Genomic DNA, 20,240 nt, shown 5'->3' on the forward strand with positions numbered 1-20,240 from the left:
AAAGATCACTCCCGTACCTTGATCATCTCGGAGGTGGAACAGTTGACGGATTCGTTCTTGAGCTTGTTGAAGTAGTCGGTGTCGTACCAGGTCTCGTTGAGCCAAGCCGGCAGGAACCAGACGTAACCCTCTTCGGATGTCATCTTCAGGCGCGAAGCTTCGCACATCGCCGTCCTGGCGATGGCGTCCACCACGTCCAAGATTATGATGCGGGCGCTCTTTCGCTTCAGGTCTTCCAAATACTAGGGAAAAAACAGTCTTTTATGTTTTGTTCTGCTTCAGCTGAGAAGAGAAATGTATCTCGGGTACCTTTCTTTCAAATATTTTTTTAAAGCGATTTTTTTTGCACTCGAATCGTCATTTTTCTACATTACAAATGTTTTCCTTGACTTCAACGAGCTCTACGTTTTTGTTTTCGTCCAACACTCAAGTCAATTGAAGCCACGCCACACGGGCACCCCGGTACTCACGCCGACTTTTACATGTGATCAATCAATTTCTTAAAATTATGTTCATTTCAAACACTTCAGTCGAGAAAATCAACGAATATCGCACTTTGGCTATTATTACGAAAACAAACATTTTGTCTTAGCCGCGCGTTAAAATAGACATATCTTTACTTGGAAGATTTGTTTCCAAATATTTGCTCGTTCTTTTTCTGCTCCAATCGCGGCCTTCTAAATTTAGTAGTGGTTATTGCGAGAGCGCGTGGTGTTGAAAAGCGACAGGTTTGTTTATTTGCCGAGGATTAGCGCCATCGCAGAATCCCGCAATGACAGACAGATCTTTTAAATTTTAATTAACTAATTCGCATTTGTCGGGAGCGATTCTTCTTGCGCGTCCAATCAAAAATATTTAATCGTTCAACGAAAAACTTCTCGAAACACGTCAAATTCATCCAAGGACGAAGCAAAAATGAAACCGACGAACCTGATTCGTTCTTCGTTCGACTCGATACGATTTTGTCCATAATTGGTGCTCGTTATTTAGTCCGCGCTTGAATTCAAGGAAGCACCAGTTCACATCGATTGGCTTACTGAAACCTCCAATAAACTTTATCGTTTTGAATTATTAATTAAAATAAATGATACCGTCATCTCGTTTTCTTTGGTTAAAGTTCTTTTGTAATCCAGAAAATCAACAAAAGCCGAGAATATTTCAGTGTTTTTAATTAATATACACTTCAGATGCTCTGCAAGGATCTGCCCCTGGACCTCTTTTTTCCTTCACATTTTTATTTAATCAATGGGACAAAACAATATTATCCAATTGTTTCAAATTAAGTAGTGAGTGTGAGACAGTTTTTTGAAATTATGCAATGTGTTTTTTTATTTTTCTTTTATAGGCTGTTGTAGACCGATATGTAATCAGAAAAAAAATCGGCAGAATTTTTTCGCCATTTCTTTTAATTGTCAAAATACAAGCGAAAAACGAGACATGACCTTTTAAAACATACGTTTCAGGAAGTTATTTTTTGCGAGTCTTTGTACTCTCTAATTTATGCCCATGTGGCATGCATGACCTTTGAACTGAATTGAGGTGAAACAGGACGACGGTAAAATTTCAATTTTATATCGAAATTTCTGCGAAGAGTTCTTTAATTAGAAAACAACACTCACATGGCTGAATTTCCATGTGTTAATAACAGCGGTCATTTTGATATCAACAAACTAAAACAAATTTAAAACGTTGGTACGAGTATCTAATGTAAATTTTGGACATTGAAAATTTCCAAAATATTTGTTTTAAAAACTATTAGCGTACAGTCAAGAAAAAAATGGCAGCCAGTTTAGCAGCAAATAATTTTTCTTGCACAAGAGGGACCACCACTCTGAAATGAAATATAATATTTAACGTAACTAATGTGTTCCGTTTTACCCAACGTCATTTCATCATTACATATTTCCTATTTTTTGCACAATACTTTATTTTACAATCACTGAGTGGAGAGTCTGGCTACTTGCAGTAGTTACGTTGAGTGGCGACGAGAAGTCAAAGTGAGCGATAAGAATTTAGAACAACGGATATGTTTTTTTTTTTCCAAAAAGAACTCGGACGGAAGTGAGGTGTCCGATGAGAGTGCCGTCCGCGGATCCACTCACCCTCGCACCGCACTCATGTGCTGGTTTCACTACTACTCACCCTCGTCATCTGAAACGAGTCTCTCTCTCGGGGGAACTTCGTGTTTGAGATGAACCTGATGTCGTTCTCCTCGAGCACCTCCTGCATGTGCGAAATATACTCGGTGTACTTTTGTCCGTCCTCCGTCAAAGCCGCCACCCTCTTCCACCCCAACTGCCTGAACAAATGCAAGTAGACGTGTTTGTAGTCCTTGTTCTCGCCTATCGTCCTGAAGAAGTAGGGATACTTGTCGCGATTGGAGAAACTCGTCCCCTCGGCGCTGTACGAGATGACGATGGTGTGGTAGTGCTTGGAGACGCCGGCGAGAGGTTCGACCGTGTCCGAGCAGCCGGGTCCCAGCACCCCGAGTAGGTTGTTGTGCGAGTTGGTGATGTAGTCGATGAAGATCTTCATGACGCTGTCCGGTCTGCACTTGCCGTCGGTCACCGTCAGGTGAAGCTCGTAGCCCGGCAGGATGGAGGTGTTGGCCTTGACGGCCTCCTGGGCCAGCACCGCACCTCGAACTATCCCGGCCCCCTTGTAGGCGGATTCGGATATGGGAAAGATGCCGCCGATGTTGATGCGGATCTTCTGCTGGGGGACTATCCAGGAGTGGTTGCCGTCTTTGACCCACTGGCACCCGATCTCGCGCAAGTCGGATCGGTCGGGGGCCATTTCGTACAGGTTCAGGAGGTCGTCGAAGTCTTTGCCCATGAAGACGAAGTTGCGGATGGGCTGGACCAGATCCAAGGCATCCACCTTGTGCCACGCCATCTTCACGATGCGGTTCAACTCGTATTTGCAACCCACCGAGTCGGACACGTTGGCGTAATCGCACTCGGGAAAGGTCACGCTGATGAAGTACTTGTCCCTCAAGATGATGTCGCTGGGGGTGTAGTGCATTATCATCAAACTCTTGCTGGGGGTGGACTTGTACAGATGCGTCAGCGTCTCCACGGTCTGCCTCAGGTTCTTCCCCAACCACACGACCTTCACGTACACTTTGAGTCGGTCAATGTGATCCATCAGGAATCTGCTGGTGTTCATTTCTCCCGCGAGGAGGAGCGCGCAGGGGGCGGTTTTGCACTGCACGGGAACGTACATGCCCTTCTGGCACTCTTTCTCCTGACAGACGTACCTAGAAAGAGTAGTTTCGTCACGATCCGCGATTAATTTTTTTTCAAAAAAGCACTCACTCGGTCGTACCGTCGATCTTGGCGTTTTGGTCGATGAGCGGCATGTGTTGCTTGTCGACATCGAAGAGCGCCATCGACTTCTTATCCCTCAAGAAAATCCAGTGCACCTCCCTGATGTCCTCGTCCCACTTGTTGTAGAACCTCTGGACGGGTCCGTCCATCTCCACCGGAATGAACCAGCCGAATCGAGCCGGAGGGGTCAAATCTCCGAACTCTTTCACCATCTTCTTATTCTCGTAGTACAAGAGGTCGGTGCCGGGTGGCACCCACACCTCCAGGTCTACCACTGCCGGAGGAAAACTACAAGAGATCGTCACGAACCGCACTACTATGCCAAAACTCACGTCTTGCTCTCGGGTAGATCCATCGACGATATGCTCTTCAGCACGTCCTCCAATTTGAATTCGTCGTGGTAAACTATGTCGACCCTGGAGAACCCCACGATCTCTTCCAGGTATATCTTGAAAATTTCAGTGTTGAGCATGTGGAGGGGTCGAGTCGAGGTTTGTACCACGATGGGGGTGGGCTCATCCATGTAATGGATGTACTTCTTCGGAGCGGCATCTGTCAAACGGTCGGTAAAAAAGTGAGGTTAGAAATAATAGACGATTCGCACCTGTCAGGTTCAGACACCTCCAGGTGTCTTTGGACGCGGAGAAGACCAATATGGAGAGCCACCAGCAGTAGACGAGGAGCCACGGAACTGACCCCGTCACGAACATCTTGTCTTATCTGCAACAAAGATGGCCCTTAGAGGTATTGGTTTCAGGTGGGACTAGCTTCCCCTCGCGCGGCCATCTTGAGATGAAAATGTTTCACGATGGAGGTCAAGGCTGACATTGACGATCGAGTTCTCTTTACCGACGCTACTTTTTTCAGTGTTTGCCCGGCGCCTCCACCAAAATCGTTTATAGCTCACGATTGTACACGAAATATAATATGTACAATTAAACCGTAAACAGTTGGAAAAACACAGATGGAGTAAAAACCTAATTAGAATAAGTTGCGCTAATAAAACTATTAATTCAATTAACACGCAACAGCGAAGTTGGAGGTCATGCCTGGCTACACGCCAGTCATATTTTAAAAATCGTAATACTCGGAATCGCAAAAACCTGATTGGTAACTTTAAAACAGTGTCGGTGCCAGTGCTGACAATAAAAAAATAGGTAAAGGGAGAATTACGTTTTACATAATTTAATAGATTTGTTATCTTTACGATGTCAAGTTGCGAGAACTCGTGAGCGTTCGCGGTGACATTTTGGGTAAACAATTAAACTTCCATTTTTACAGGCAATATGTTTAAACGAACGTACACTACGTTTCCTTCATATGTTGTAAATATGAAGGTGACTTACAAAGGACGAATGTACATAGGTACTTTGAAAGCAATGATTTTTTTTTGGGCGATTCAAACTAAACTGGTAGGTTTGCCTGCGGGGAAAGAGGAGACCGAAGTCATTTTCGAGAAAGCAGAAGCATACAACGGGCCAGGGGCCACAACGAGTGGCGGTAAAACCTGGCAACTCGATTAGTTTATGGTCCGGCCGTTGGCGCTCCAAACTGGGTCACATGTCCGTATAATCTAACCCCACTTTATTATTCTCGAGGGTACGTAAAATCCTGTTTTTTACACTGGATTCCGACGTGCTGTCAGGTCATTTTTTATTGCAATGTTTACAACAGTGCGGAAAACTCACTTAGTTAATTATCGCAAGCTCGAATGAAGTATTTTATATTCATTTCATTATGATAACGCACCGCTTAATTTCAACAACAAAAGCATGGTAACCGTAAAAATTATAATGAATTTTTAATTTCACTAAAAACTGGATTACGTGTTTTTATACACGTTAATATTTTTTTAAGTTCGTTACGAGATAACAGTAATAGAACGTTTAGGCGTTTATCAAGTTTTTTTTGTTTTTGGTAGATATTTGAGAAGTAAGTACTGCTGGGAGTTTATTGTATGAACATAACATAATACTCCGTCTCACACTGTAATATAAAACGGATTGTACAGGGTCATTATAAATTATTGTAGTCGAAGCAAGCCATGCCCATGTTATGAAATTTTTGCCGCTCCACTGTGAACTGTCAATTTTTGCCACTGTCACTGTAATTTTATTTATTTTATTTATTTCTTTTTTAATTAACGCTTGAATCTAAAAATATTGCGTTGTTTTGCAACCAATTTAATTCATGTGTGTGAACTTATTCACTATAATTTTGATCATTTTTTTATATGGAGACATTTTATCACAAGTTTTAAATCGAGATTAGGTGTCGTAAATGTCAAATTTTTATAAAAATCTAACCTTCATCAGCAAATAAGTGCTATTTTCAGCTTCCTTTAAACACTTTTCTACCTCTAACTTTGCAATCACGCTAGATTTTTTTGAAAGCTGGCTGACTTTCTTTTAATGTTGTCAAACTTGTATACTTAGTTTTTAATTTCGATCTTCTTGTTCACATTCGTGACGTTGAATAGATACTCCATAGTGTATAACTTTTACAAGTTCTTGACTTTCTCGAAGTCTTTATACGCCTTTTTGTACTTTTCTTTCGATTTTTCGGACAGCAATGAATTAAGTGCCAAGGCCGCTGACTCTTCAACATCAGAAGATGGTTCATCTGCTTCCTCAAGCATTATTTTCAGGCAAATTGAAAATATTTTGTCAAATTTTACTTTGTTTACTTTTGTTTTCCCTAGGTAACAGTACATCAATAGGAACTTGATTATGGTTTTCTCATAAAAAGTATCAATTATAGTTATTTAATAAACTAGTTTGTTAATGAAGGTCATTAATAATCGAAACTGTTTAAAGCACGAACGAGTGTAGCGAGTGAGTGCCTTAATAGTTGAGATTTCAAATTAAAGCCAAATCAGAACCAATTTTATCTTTTTCGATAAAGATGAGACTTTATAAAATACCTCCATCCTTTTTTTGTCCATTTTAAAAATTTTCAACACTTTCTATTCACTTTTCCACAAAGAGTGTCAGAAGACGTCAACTCCTTTCACATTCAATTTCACGTAAAAATCACGGTTGCTAAGAAAACCTAGTTACCCTTGAAAAATACATATGACATGCGAATTATAACCAAAAAGGTCGGCTTTTGAAAAAGTCAATTCGTAATTGTGCAGTTATGGAGCTATAAAATATAGAAAACCCTGCTACAGTGTTGGTAAGTGCAAACAATGCATGTTCGAGGTTGTTTATACATCAAAACATGAAAATCGCAAAAATCGTTGATTAATGAAAAATAGTGTATTATGTAATGAGGTCCATTAATACACTATATTTTAGACAAAATAATTCATTAATATTGAGATTAATAAGCGGTCAACGGAAAAAAATATTATAACGTAAGGGATTCTTTTCCAAATTTCACAAAATCTTGTGTGCAAATTGATAGGAAAAGCCTTTTTTCCATTCACGTCTTTTTTTTATCTCGGCTTCGATAAAAAATCTGACGTCTAGAATGGAAAAATCGCTTTTCCGATCTCGTTGCACAAATAGCTATTATGTTTTCTGCACCAAACCGAATTCTCGGCAAAGTTTCTCTGGTAGAGTCGTACTCGCCGGATACAAGAACGTATTCTTACAAATTTTCACGTGTACTGTGGGAATATTAAGAATCCACGGACGTACAATCAATAACGAATAACAGTAGGCGATTTGATCAGCGTGTGCAAGGCCCGAAAAACCGTCGAATTCAAAAATAAGAACGGAATTCGATGCTCTTCCGGCGAAAATTAAAACGCACAAACCTTCAACGGAGCGAGAAGCAAGATCAGGAAGAAACCGGCCGATGATGGTACGAACAGTCAGTCAAGGTAAAAACCGAACAAAACACACGAAAAAACTGCATAATTTTAAAATCCGGCAGAACAACACGAAAAAAATCCAAAGACAACACACGAGTCGCACCTTTGGCGATCGCCGCATGAATATATTCACTCTCCGAGTGTCATCGTTTGGGACGAGCGAATTCGATCGCGAACAAACCATTGAGCGCCGACGTCCCGACAAGTGCTGTTTTGTAGAGCGCCCGCGGTACCGTCAAAACAACAACAAAGAAGGGGCTTCCCCAAAACGACGCGACGAGTCAAAGGGCAAAGGCACAATTTCGAACCAGGTCGGTGTCAGGGGTCAGCGCCAGACGCGTCGCCCACGCCAATAACGGCGCAATTGGGAAGAAAACAATGGAATGGCGCCGCCTCCTACACCCGCAGGAGCTCTCCTACGGCGGGCATCCAAGGTCGCGACAATCCGCAGGTCCCCTCTTTTGGCGAAATGGCTATTTTTAGCGTTTGCCGAGTTGTGTTTGTAGTAAAGTCAGACGTGTGCTTCCGCGGAAACGTCGCGCTCTTGCCTCAACATCACCGTAGAGCGAGAAGAGGACGGTTCGGACGCCGGACGAAAGGAGTCGTGGATGCACATGGGGGACGCTTCAACTCGGGAAGTTTCCGTTGTGATCCTTGATCGAGGGGGACGTCCTTCGGGACGCGTGTCCTGCGAAGGCGACAGCGAAACGAAGCGCACGACAAATTTATCGGGTGACTTTTATGCGACGCGCAAGGATGTCGAGGACTGATTTAAGGTGCGTTCGGATGGACGGATGTCGATGTGAGACCAAGAAGATTGAATTGACGCTTTGGAGATGGATTATTCCGGGCTGATTAATTAGTTTATGCAAAATGGCGAGTCGCGGAACCGGAAATGGAAGTCTCGACGAGTCGATGCAATCGCAACGAGATGAGAATTTTGTGTATGTCGGGGAGACGTGGGAAAAATGGAGGTAGTCGCAGTTAATTATGCCAAATTGGTCGTAAACTGGCCTGGCATGAATCGGTTTGTTCACTGCGTTTTTCTGATTAGCCAATTATTAACGTTTTATGTCCTTATTTTGTGTTATTATGAGATTATTCTCGTCGTCGTAAACATTATAATGTCATGGTTTCACAAAAAGACGTAAAATTGTAACTGCTCGAAGGAAGAACGTCTGGTGGACGTCATCTACACCGGTTTTTCTAAAACTCGATACAGTTCACTTTGAACATGTGGGAATAAACGTGTGTTTCTAAAGGGTAGACGTAGGACTGATTCCCTATCTTTCTTGTTGAGAGTTCCTCAGCTGTCTCCTTTAGTCCCCCTTTTATTAAACTAATTATATGATAGACATGTCACTGTCGTCTATATGCCAGGTCGAGAACTTTCAAATCCCCTCGTAATATATTTTGTTCATTAAAGAATTTTTTTAAATTCTTTTTCCTAACAGGCGCCTCCCTTTTCGCCGCCTCTGTTTGCCCAATCCGCATCTATATTCACTAAACAACAGTAAAAAAATGCCGTAACGAAATCTTATTAGGGGGCCTAATACGCTTTTAATGTTGCCCAATTTACCCCAAAATTACCAGTTTCGGCGAAACCGATCATTAGATCGTTTCCGTTCTCCTTTCGACACCTACAATTTTTTTTAATTCCGACTCCACCCACTCCCGCTTTACCACCGGTCACATGATCCTTCGCGGCAACGAACATTATGCTCCCTTAAATTGGCAGGGCTTGCGTTACGCTGATCAATTAATTCCAAAAAAAAATGGAACGCACGCACACCCATGTTTCCCCCCTGAAAGTGGAAACTTCCAGTTTACCTCCAAACACCCAATTTTAATTCCACTCCGACACGATGGTAACGCCAATTGCACTATTAACGATAAGAATAATCATTTCATTATAATATCCTTAATGTTAAATTAATACGGCCTGAATGCCGCGTCAACGGCTGCACGCGCGTGCAGAACAATGTAGTAGTGGTGGGCGTTTACAGAGTGTTTTTGAGACACTTTTGACAAATTGTCATTTGTTTTTCGCCCCTTGCGGTAATGCCCTCCGCGCCGTTCTAATCCCGGCACCGTATTCATACGCGTGTGGCTCTATAAATTACCCCCGCCTCACAAAACACCCCCGTCATGTAAAAAGAAACACTGCCGCATCAAGACGGCTTTACTAGACTGACTAGGGGCAGCTTCCGGGGGTTGGCATGCTAATAAGCCCTGACGCTGTTGCGTACGTACGCGGTTTGCTAAATAGTCATGACGGAGGGAACCCTCGACGACCCCATCTGCGTCCAATCAGGTAAAACAGGGCAGTTTCCGTCTTTGCGGTGAAACGGAGAAGACGCGGTTGTTTCTCGGAGTGGAGGAAAAAAAATAGCGTCGGTGTTTACCCGGTGTCGTGTTCGATGGACGAGGGCGTCGGTAACGGTGCTCAAGGGTTGGTTTTGTTATTTTCGGATTAATTTATTTTTGTTGCATGTACCGGTGTATTTTTGTCTGTAATTGTTGTTTCCGGCTTTTGTTCCGTTTCCGGATGGGGTAATTTCGGGGGGGAAATTGCTCGATTCATTTTGCCAAAGCTACAAATGGGATTAGTTTAAAAATTACCGTATATTGGGGCGTATTCTGTAAGGGGCGTTAAATTAAGGTGTCATAGCAATGACCAATCAGGGCTTGAAATTTTAAATTTTAAACGACGCTAAAATTTTAACGCCCCTTTAAAAACTATATATTGTGTGCTTTTTAAATTAATTTAAACAGAAGGGGACGTAAAAATATAACGATAATGACAAGTTCCGAAGAGTAATTAGGTTCGCTGGATCGCCTCTGAATTTTCAAAGATTTCAGAGATTTGGTCATTTACTGTCGTTCTCGTGGCCCCTATTTATCACCGATTGAATTTGCATTGTTCCTTTAAAACAGATCCGTTTTGTTTACTTGTTGAAATGTCAACATAAACTATTCAGTGTTGCCAACTACATCACCGATCGTATGTCTTGAAATACAGAACAATTATCTTCAGTGTCAAGCCGTCAACAACCGGAAGTTACTTCAGTTGTACCATTTAAAAATGAAATTTAGTACAATTACCAACTCAAACAGAGCTTCTTTCTTTCTCCGGTTTGTTTTTTTTTCAAAATACCGGGTGATCAAGAAGGACTGTTTAAGTTGGCAGTACAATTAAGAAAATTTTTTAATTCAGTTATCTATGACACTGCAACTGGATATGTTTTGTTGGTTTATTTGACAAATATCTGATATAGGTATAGCATTAACAACGACAAGCCACCAACAACCGAAAGTTACTCCTGTTATACGATTTAAAATACGATCCAGTGTTACCAACTTAAACAGTCCTTCTTGATCACCCCGTACATACACCTTAACACTTAACCTCATTTTCGACAAAAAGAGAATGACAGTTGACATCTTGAGATTGGAAGAGTTAGTTTCATTAAACGCCACCCTTGTCGTGAGATAAAACATTTCCAACTTAGTAACCCCCAATTATTGAAGGGAAAAAATTTTCTGGAATGCAGCGACGAAAACTCGTCTTCCGGTGCCGTTATTATTACCACCCACTCTGCCAACGTCGCTCACAACTTATCCCAAGTTAATAAAGCGAAGGGTCGACAAGCAACGATCCCCACACCCACGCTAAACCCGGAGTCCTTCCTTTTGTTTCCATCTCGCCGTCGTCACAAGACGTCTTCGAGGATGCCCCGATGTTCAAAGCAGAAGTTATGAGAGGTTGGCAACGACTGTGGGAAAAAGTACCGAATTACGGTGACCGTTTGACATTTGACATCGACAAATGGACGCGCACAAATAAATAAATCTATCGATTGCGTCAATTTTATTATCGTCGTCGGCCGACGTGCCCACTGTGCCGTCAACAATTACGCGGTAATTGAGTTCAAATAGTTGCAATTATTACGGTATTCAAAATAAAAACAACGCCGGCCTTCCTCCCGTCTCGGCTAATTTAATTGGACAGTGTTGCCATCCTGTGCGCACACAATTTAATTTTTCTTTTGGGACAATTCGTCGTAATTCGAACTTGTGGCGGTGCACCGGTCCGTGACGGCTCGTCTCTGGCACTTTTACAAAATTATCGCCTAATTGATGTGGTGCGCAGTTCAAAAGACGAAAACATATTTGTCGAGTGTCGCTTTGTCTGGATTTTTGCGCGAAAACACGTCGAAACACAATAATTTGTTTGTCGGAGACGATGAGGCAACGATAATGATACGCATTTAACCTTAAAATCAAAAGCCCGACTCGTTACGAGCAATTATTTCTTGATTAATAATCGCACCCAATTAATCAGGGGAAATTGTCGACAATCAAAACGCCTTGGAAGAAAATGGACGACGGTTTTTTCGCAATCGGCAACGCGGCGTATCGGAAGACGCGACCGTGCCAAGAGAAGAAGAAAGCCTACATAAAACATACGAATAGGAAGTCACCACAAGAAGACCAAATAGCGAACGAACTGATTAAATATGGTGGGAAAGAAATGATTGAACAGGTGCAACAAATTAAGAAAATTATGAGACAAAGTAAGATACCAGAAGAATGGCGATGAGGTATAATGATACTGATGCAGAAAAAAGGCGACCACAAAACAGAAAAAAAGGATGGAACAACCATACAGAAAGCCCAGACAACGCAGTGGTAAAAATCGCAAGAGACAAGTCATCTAAGAAGATCAACAGGAAGACCAAGAAAGAGGTGGTGTGACAACATCTAAATTAAAAGGTTAAGAATCGAAGAAGAAACAGCCAACTTGCCTACTAACAAGAAGGAGGAAGAAGAAGAAGCATTCGTCCGAGTCGAGCTACTACGGCTCGGCTTTGGTTTTTCACCAAAAATCTTTATCACAAGCTAGCAACAAAAAACTAATTTCAAGCGAACAACGTTCCACTTTTTGCGAGTGTTTTTACCGACCAAACCGAACTTTTCCATATCTGTTAGAATTACCTTCTACAGTGGACGCATTTATCCACTGTGTGTGCAAATTTTCCACTCTTATCGAATCGTCATCTTCGAAACGTTGCCCTTTTTGCAGTCACAAATGCCACGGATAACTGCATTCGTTTCGTATAATGAATTAATTGCAACCACTTCCACTTTTTTCCGTTGCACTCGACTCGATTAATTCACCAACTGGCGCGAGAAAAGGTCGAAATGATCGATTTGTCGTTGCGACAACGACGAACAAACACCAACACGAGGAAAATTTCACCGCGAGCGTAACCGTAGTGGTCGCTGTTTCGTCCGACACTTCTGGAAAAATGAAAACTTCAAGGTGAATTACCAACCACACCTCACGATGAAATTACAGTTGTTCTCACATCGGTTTGTTGTTGTTGTTTCGAGAACGGACGACCCGTCTCTTTTTTTTTTCTCTCTTGACCTTCCTCAATCCGTTTCACTTTCGGCGTTCGCGTACGCAAATGATTTTTTTTTGCGCGTTTCGACTGGATTTTTGGCGCATTAAGGATTATGACATTTCGTCGGACACGTGGGAAAGTGTTTTGGTTGTTATTATTAATGTCGAGGTTAAATCGCAACGGCTGGGTCACCCATTAAGGAAATTATTCTATTGTTGCGTTGTTTGTTGCGTCTGGCCCGCGGCTCAATGCCGAATTTTCGACGATGCACCACGTGCTGCACGTTCGTTAATTGGTTCTTTAATATTTAGGACGCGAGGAGGAGGAGGCGGCGAAGTATGGAGCAATTCCGGAAGCGAATAATTGTTTCCTTTTAAAAATGGTGCTCGAGACTCACCGTCAAACCTTCCGAGTCTCCTTTACCAAAAAAATCCCACCCCTTGGCACGACTGTTATTTTTAGAGGGGCTTTTAACATGGACATTATTCGCCCCGATAAGGGAGAACGTGAAAAGTTTAAGAGCATTCGCACCTCACGTGTGTCGCCTGCGGAAACCTGATGAAACCCTTTGAAAGCACTCTTCGTATAACCGAAATAACTTCGATGGAGTTTTCTTTTTCAGGAAAGTTTCAACAGTCACGTCTGTGTCCACTTTGGCCGGACTTAATTTAAAATCTTGGAAAACAACCATTTCTAGATTTTTAATTCTGACACGACGGACGCAAGGAAGTCCACTCTGGTGGTAATTGTTAAATTTAATTAAAAGTTTTCTTGGCGAAATTGTTCGCGTGATCGCCTTATAAAAGTGCAACGGTCTTAGCCACATTCGTGAAACTTTGTGCCACTTAATTTGATAGGCAGTCGCCCAAATTAAAAATAAAATGGATCGGCGCAGGTTTTGGGTAATGAAAATGTACAGGGTGAACGGCTTCCGTTTCTGAAAGTCTTTTACTTAAACTGCCATTATTTATGGCTACGATCTAAATCTATAAAAATGATCAAAAATCAGCTTGAGAGAAATTTTCAAAAAATTAACGCTGTTTGTCACTCGAAGGAAGATAAGGCAAATTTTATAAGTCAAATACAAAAAAAAGAGCCAATTGTATACAGGGCGCTATTGAAAGTTGTACAGATATTTTAACCACGAGCTACTGGTTTCATGTTGAACTCGGAAAAAATATCTAAAAAATTCTGTCAAAAAGTAAAATGACATTTTGAGCTGCAATTTTTTTAATTGCTTTTAGCCTTCTACGTTGTCAAACAACCTCGTAGGTAAAATTTTGGCACATTTTAAAAATACACCCTGTATATCATATTTTATAAAACGTACACCAATGAGGTTTCCTTGTTTTAAAGCATATTTCCTACAGGTTACTTTGCATTGGCGTACATTTTATAAAACATGATATACAGGGTGTATTTTTAAAATGTGCCGAAATTTTGGTTGTTTGACAACGTAGAAGACTAAAAGCAATTAAAAAAAAATAAATGGCATTTTATTTTTTGACAGAATTTTTTAGATATTTTTTCCGAGTTCTACATGAAGCCAGTAGCTTCGTGGTTAAAATATCTGTACAACTTTCAATAACACCCTGTATAGTTAAGTACAGTATAGAAAATCGACGTCAGAGAAAAACCAAAATTTACTGTTGAGCCACACTGTAGATACGACGACAAAACGTCGTACAAGAGAATTAAAAGAAATTCTATTGGACCACGCTGTATACAATGTGTATCCGAAATCTTTCTTGTACCCGATGAAATGATTAACATGTCCCGAGCAACCTGAGAGGTGCACGTGCCATAAATATTAACTAAAAATGGTTGCCACCTCCGTGTAACGTGACCACCTGCCCTTTCTTTTCTTTTATGTAACAAGCTCATGCCAGACGCATGCATTTCCGAACAATAGCCGGGATCACAATAACACCAAATCGTGTTCGTCATTATTTGTTATTTCTCTTTCTTGAAATGACGAAGAAGCGGTGCAGCCGGCGTCAGCCGCCACCCTCGTCGGGGGAGCAGGAGAAGGTCACCTTGGACCAGGGTGCACATCTGCCGTGTCGATGCACCCCGTTCACGGTCGCCGATGACGAAATTCCGGAACGAGGTGATTCAAACGAAGATCTTCTCTTGAATGAAAAAAAAAAGGAAACATTCCGCTCGAGAATAAATCGTTATCGCATTTTCAAATGCGTTTTAGCAAAACAAATTCGATTGAGCAATCCATGAATTAAAAATAAATTCAGAATGAATTTCAGATTGGTGAACGGAGCGACAAACTCGCCGAAATCGGCTTATCTATCTCGCACCGAAAGTACACTTCGTTTCGTCACAATCTGGACACTCACGCGTGCGGTGGAAACACGATTTGGGATTTGGAAAATCTACCAAGATAAACATCCAGGAATTCACGACGGATAAAAATAATTTCGATATCGAAAACGCGTAAATATTATTATTGGTTCCGCGAAACGAGTGCAACTCTTATCACAATGGTAATTAAGTGGTGTTAAAGTTTAACCAATAGTGCACAGCTGCGAGCGTGGAATTGCATTATTTCGAATGATATTAGAACAACACGAGATAAACCTGACGCAGTGGGAACAAAGAAGCGATTTCAGCAGAGGTTTTAATTAAAAAAAAACAACGCCTTCCCTTTCAGATAAAATTATTGTTTTTGCTAAATTTCAAAACAAAAAAAAAAATCGACATTTTTACTTTCAGACAAAAACAAAAAAATTCAACGAGCCGTACTGGAGTTGCCTTTATTGCATTCGCAGGTTTGGAAGTAACAACTGGGGATTTGTAAAATTTTTGAAAAATGCAAATTATAAATTAGAAGCACAAAAAAAGATGTCGTTTCACAAAATTAAGAATCATTTAAGAATGTCCGGACGATCAGCAAGCAGGATAGTAAAAAATTTACAAAAATGTGTTCAAAACCATACATTAAAATAATAAAAGCGGTCTGTAAATATAAGTTAAGCATTTACGAGAATGTTATACCTACCTGGAAATATGAAAAAAATTACAATTACAAAAACCGATTAGGTACCTGTCTATCTATTCTCGGAAATTTCTTATCAAATTCGTCAAGGCTGTTTGTTACAAATGTAGTTTTATTTATGTGTTCTAGTTTTATGACGTTAAAAAAGTTAGAATACCAAATTTAAGTTATTCATCTAGCCAACTGTCATCTATCTCAAAATAATACAGGGTTATTCTAAATGATTGTAGTCGAAGCAAGCCATGCCCATGTTATGAAATTTTTGCTGCCTCACTGTGTCAATTTCTGTCAGTGTCATTGTCATTTTTTAGGTGAAAAGTACGGTGATGAGAATTGTATTTGTTTCTTTTTAAATTAACGATTGAATCTAACAATACTGCGTTATTTAACTTCTATGTGTGAACGGTGTGTATTCACTTATTCACATTATTTTGAAAATTTTTATATGGAGCGGCAACCATAAATTTTACATTCAGTTATTATGCCAACTTGGACTACAATCATTTAGAATAACCCCGTACATTATGTACATCAGAGTGAGAAATGTATAGTAATGGAGAACATCACATCCGTCAGAATTACAACAATTGAGATCAACAATTTCTGCAGTTACTGAAGAATGATGACACATAATCTGGTCATCTGTAGAAGCAATGGCATTGGAAGTATTCCTTTTAGTCACATCTTGCACGACTCTGTCAGTTTTTTTTCTGCAGAGTAGGTACCGTGCGATCGAAAAAAAAAAAAAATTAAAGTTGGCTGTGACCAAAAATTTCAATTGGCAAGTCGTGAGATTTCAATTAACAGATCAGTCTTACAAGTTAGGTTAGTGATTTTGAGAACGTTGAAATATTGATTTTCATAAAGGACCTGACCTGACCTGTCGCCCTGTCGGTTGTAAAAGATTTTCCTCATCTAGTCCAATGAAACAATGAGATTTAAAACTCCCGCGCCTTTATTCAACGGTGCGCAAAACACCGTTTTGTGTTCTCTGGTGAGGACCACGTGCACCCCGATTGTTTACCGAGAGGTTATGTTTTTAGGGGCTCTTTTCTATTGTCTCTGTATTAAATTAACCCAACACTACAAAATGCACTAAAATACATTAATTAGAGCATAATTTCAGGGCAAAAATGTTACTGCTTGAAGGATATATTTGAAATTTTACGTGCTCTAGGTATTACTTTCTCTACGTAGAATTTAGTGATTTTTATGTCAACCAATCTCTCGCTGGACAAACTTTACGCACAAACCCCCATTAAAATGTAATCGCTCATTTTAAATTTCTTGTATTGTTCAAACCCTAACCATACCCAACGAATTATACCTAGAGTACGTCTCGTCCGCACTAAATAATACAAACAAATGCTATTAGTTAGCACTGACAATCAGCTTGTTAGCCAAGACACACCCAAAATGTATTTTCGTCACCAGGTCTCTGACTTCGAATGCAGTCCCGATCTAAAAAGTGCAACATGTTTTATTTTTAAAACAAAAGCTGTTCAGGCAATATGTCAAGTATTCCATTAGGTGTGGAAACAGTGGAAAAATTGGTAGTTTAATTTTTGAAAAATACTCCAAAAAATCTGGAATGTGAAAAATAGTCAGTTAAGTTTGTTTAATAAATTATGATTTATCAATACAAAAAAGAAAAAAAAACTGGCTTTCACATTTTTTTTTGGTTTTGAAATTCAAAATTTGCAACTCGCAATTGCAAATTGAAAGGGGGGAGTATTATGCGTGTAGTGTAGTGCGTTTTGCCCGGTGGTGACATCTCGTGTCAATTACTTCAAACAGAAAAAACTGACTTTCACATTTTTTATTTTGAAATTCAAAATGTGCAAGTCGTGCTCACTTTCGTCGAAACAAATGGAAACCTTCAAATTAAAAGATGTGGGCGCGTATGTCTAGTGAGTTTTACGCGGTGGCGACATCTCGTGCCATCCATTGCAAAGATCTGAATGATTCGGCTACACCCTGTATATGGATGTGCAGTGTTAACCTGTTGCTGTACAACGTGTCAGCTAAAACCGTCTAAAAATACGCAGAAAGGGAACGGCAAAATGTGAGTGAGTGTGCGTGCATGCCGGTGCCGTCGTCGTCGCACCACGTGCCAGTGCATCACTCACTTGCGCGTCGAGCCTCCGAAAATATCCTCGCGGTCTTTTTTGGGAGGTCCCGACGCCAAAAATGAACGAACTGGGAATGCATCGGTTGATCGAACCGGATCGAGTGCGATCATGATGATTGGAACAGAGCTGAGCGTCCTCCGGAGGGTGCGTCGACAACTCCCGATGACTTACTCCTGCAGAATGTTGTTTTGATAGCGCCCGAGACGGGCTTGGAAGAAATTGCGGATTCCGGTGGAGGATGGCCTGCGGAGATTTGGACCCTAGTCAAGGGTCTTGGTCGCGACCCAACCACTCTCAATACATCCTGGGGAATTGGCAAGTGGCGCATAAACGCACAATAAAATACAAATTTCGAGTGGGAAGGACAACGAACGGATCGGTGGATTTGTCGAAAAACAGAAATTCTTTTGATATTTTTCACAGCTGGCACCACACAAACAACAATAGAAAACGCGAATCGGTTTCAACTTTGACCGGTCCGAGAGGTGTTAAATCCCGTCGGAAGAGCGATCGGTGCATCGACGTAAAACTGGACGTCGCAGGGAGGAATCGAGTGGGTTGCGAATTTACTACTGTTGGCAAGCGAAGCCGGTCGAAGTAGTAATAGGTGTTGGCACTGCATCTGAAAGAATGTGGCAGAATCGTTTGTTTTGGAGAAATCACGAACGAACAAATGTTTCAGTTCCGAAAAAAACAAAAACGGGCGAATGGGAACGAGATTCCGGGGGCTTTTTCTACAAGTGGGAAGTTTACACGCGCGAGCGCGCCGCCGAGTCTCAAAATAAAATCAAACCAAAAAGATAATCGTTGCTTAATTTGGATAATCAAAAGTAAAAACCGTTTTCTTTTACAATTACTTCCACGGATATGATGGTGCAAAAAAAAATTCAAATTGTTGACAAACAAAGTAATAAATTAAAAAGTACAAACAAATTAATTTAAAAATACAAAACAACAAACAGTCTTGGTGTTCATGTTGTTTGTTTGCACTTTGGCTAAATTAGTGTAGTAATAGATTAGATAGATGGATGCAATACATATTAATACATACATATTTGTGTTAAAAAATGCAGCTGCATTTTTTTTACACATGACCAAACACAAATGCATTAATAGATACCTGTCGGGTCTGCGGTTGAAATGATAAAACATGTACAAAACAATGAAGTAATTAACAATAAATTTTAAAAACACTCATTCTTTAGTTTATAACATTAGATACCATCATCATAGATTATTTTCTTCCATGTTTCATATTTTACCATGACAGACAAAAATGTAAGGTAATTTACAATATGGGGATAATTTTATTGAAAACATGTCACAAAATAGTTATTTGTATGACATACGTGGAAACTGCGACTGAAATTTAATTACCTGAAGGAAAAAAATACACTTTACTCCAGATGTATACGTCTAATTTTGTCTAAATCTTTTTATTTTTTCCAAAAAAAAAACTTAATTGGAGTATCAGAATAAGCACATTTGCCATTGTCAAGGTTGCGTCTTATAAACAATTTATTTTTAAAGAATCCGGTAGAGATTCCGGCGGTTAGTTATGTTCATTAAGTATGTAAATGAACATAATTCGTTTGCAAAATGGATGACGGAAAATCATCAAAATAATATATTATTTTAATAATCTTCTACGATACGTATCCCACCTCCACCCGGCGGCACGGCAATTTTGGCGGAGTACATACACTATTACGGATATTACATACACTATTACGGATATTACTATCAAGTAATAGTGCAGTGCTTATCAACATAATTACCGGCGTCTTGCCTCCGCATTTTGACTTTGTTGTGTATTATGTTCTGTGTCAATGTTAAGGAACTTCCTCACGATGTGACATGAGTATAATAATATACCTTTTTGAATTTCAACTACCAATGTGTTATCTAAATCCAGAATTTTTAAGTTTTTAAAAAGAGATTGCGGTACTATTCCCGTTGCTGAAATTACAACTGGTAAAATCGAAATTTTTTCTAAACACCAAAGATTTCTCATAGCAACGGACAGCTCTAAATATTTATTAATTTTTGTGTTATATGCCTGTGTTATATTATGTGAATTTGGAACAGCTATATCTAAAAGATATGCTTGCTTTTGTTGTTTATTTAAAATTATAATGTCTGGTCTGTTATTAATAGACTAGTTTTTACCTACTTTGTTGCGTATATTTTATTTGCAGTAGAAAAGTGTTGGGAAAGCAAAACAAGTAGATGAAACTGATTACGAATTAATAAAAGAAATCAAACAAATCATCGTACTTTATTTATTACATTAAATTGATGTAAGAATCGAAACAAAAATTAACTGCTGATGTTTAGGATTGCAATGTACAAAACAAAAGGCGTGAGGTGACATAACCACCACGTCACCATAGATTTAGATCGACAAAACAGAAACAGACGAGGCGAGCTCACTACACCCCAATATGTTCAGCACAGCACATTAATTTTATGGCTATTACACATCTCCATCGATTAGTTTTTGAATTGAGTGGATTCAAACGAAGAAACAGACAGACA

At 40.1% G+C, this 20,240-nt stretch overlaps 1 protein-coding gene across 10 annotated transcripts in view; it reads right to left on the reverse strand.

Moving 5' to 3' along the window:
• The window catches only part of LOC138131476 (uncharacterized), a 102,565-nt gene that overhangs the window by 3,693 nt on the left and 78,632 nt on the right, over positions 1-20,240 (reverse strand). For 8 of the 10 annotated variants that reach the window (XM_069048507.1, XM_069048512.1, XM_069048509.1 and 5 more), the window contains 5 exons: positions 3,934-4,049; positions 3,662-3,881; positions 3,318-3,617; positions 2,143-3,259; positions 18-242 (listed from right to left, as the gene is read on the reverse strand). In XM_069048507.1, the coding sequence (XP_068904608.1) occupies positions 18-242; positions 2,143-3,259; positions 3,318-3,617; positions 3,662-3,881; positions 3,934-4,039 (1,968 nt within the window). In that variant the 5' untranslated portion in view covers positions 4,040-4,049. Of the gene's footprint in view, positions 1-17; positions 243-2,142; positions 3,260-3,317; positions 3,618-3,661; positions 3,882-3,933; positions 4,050-7,092; positions 7,247-12,147; positions 12,391-20,240 lie in introns of those variants that run through there. The other 2 variants (XM_069048517.1, XM_069048515.1) reach the window with 2 other exon arrangements.

This window comes from Tenebrio molitor, chromosome 5, assembly GCF_963966145.1.
Source record: "Tenebrio molitor chromosome 5, icTenMoli1.1, whole genome shotgun sequence".
NCBI classification, from domain to species: domain Eukaryota; kingdom Metazoa; phylum Arthropoda; class Insecta; order Coleoptera; family Tenebrionidae; genus Tenebrio; species Tenebrio molitor.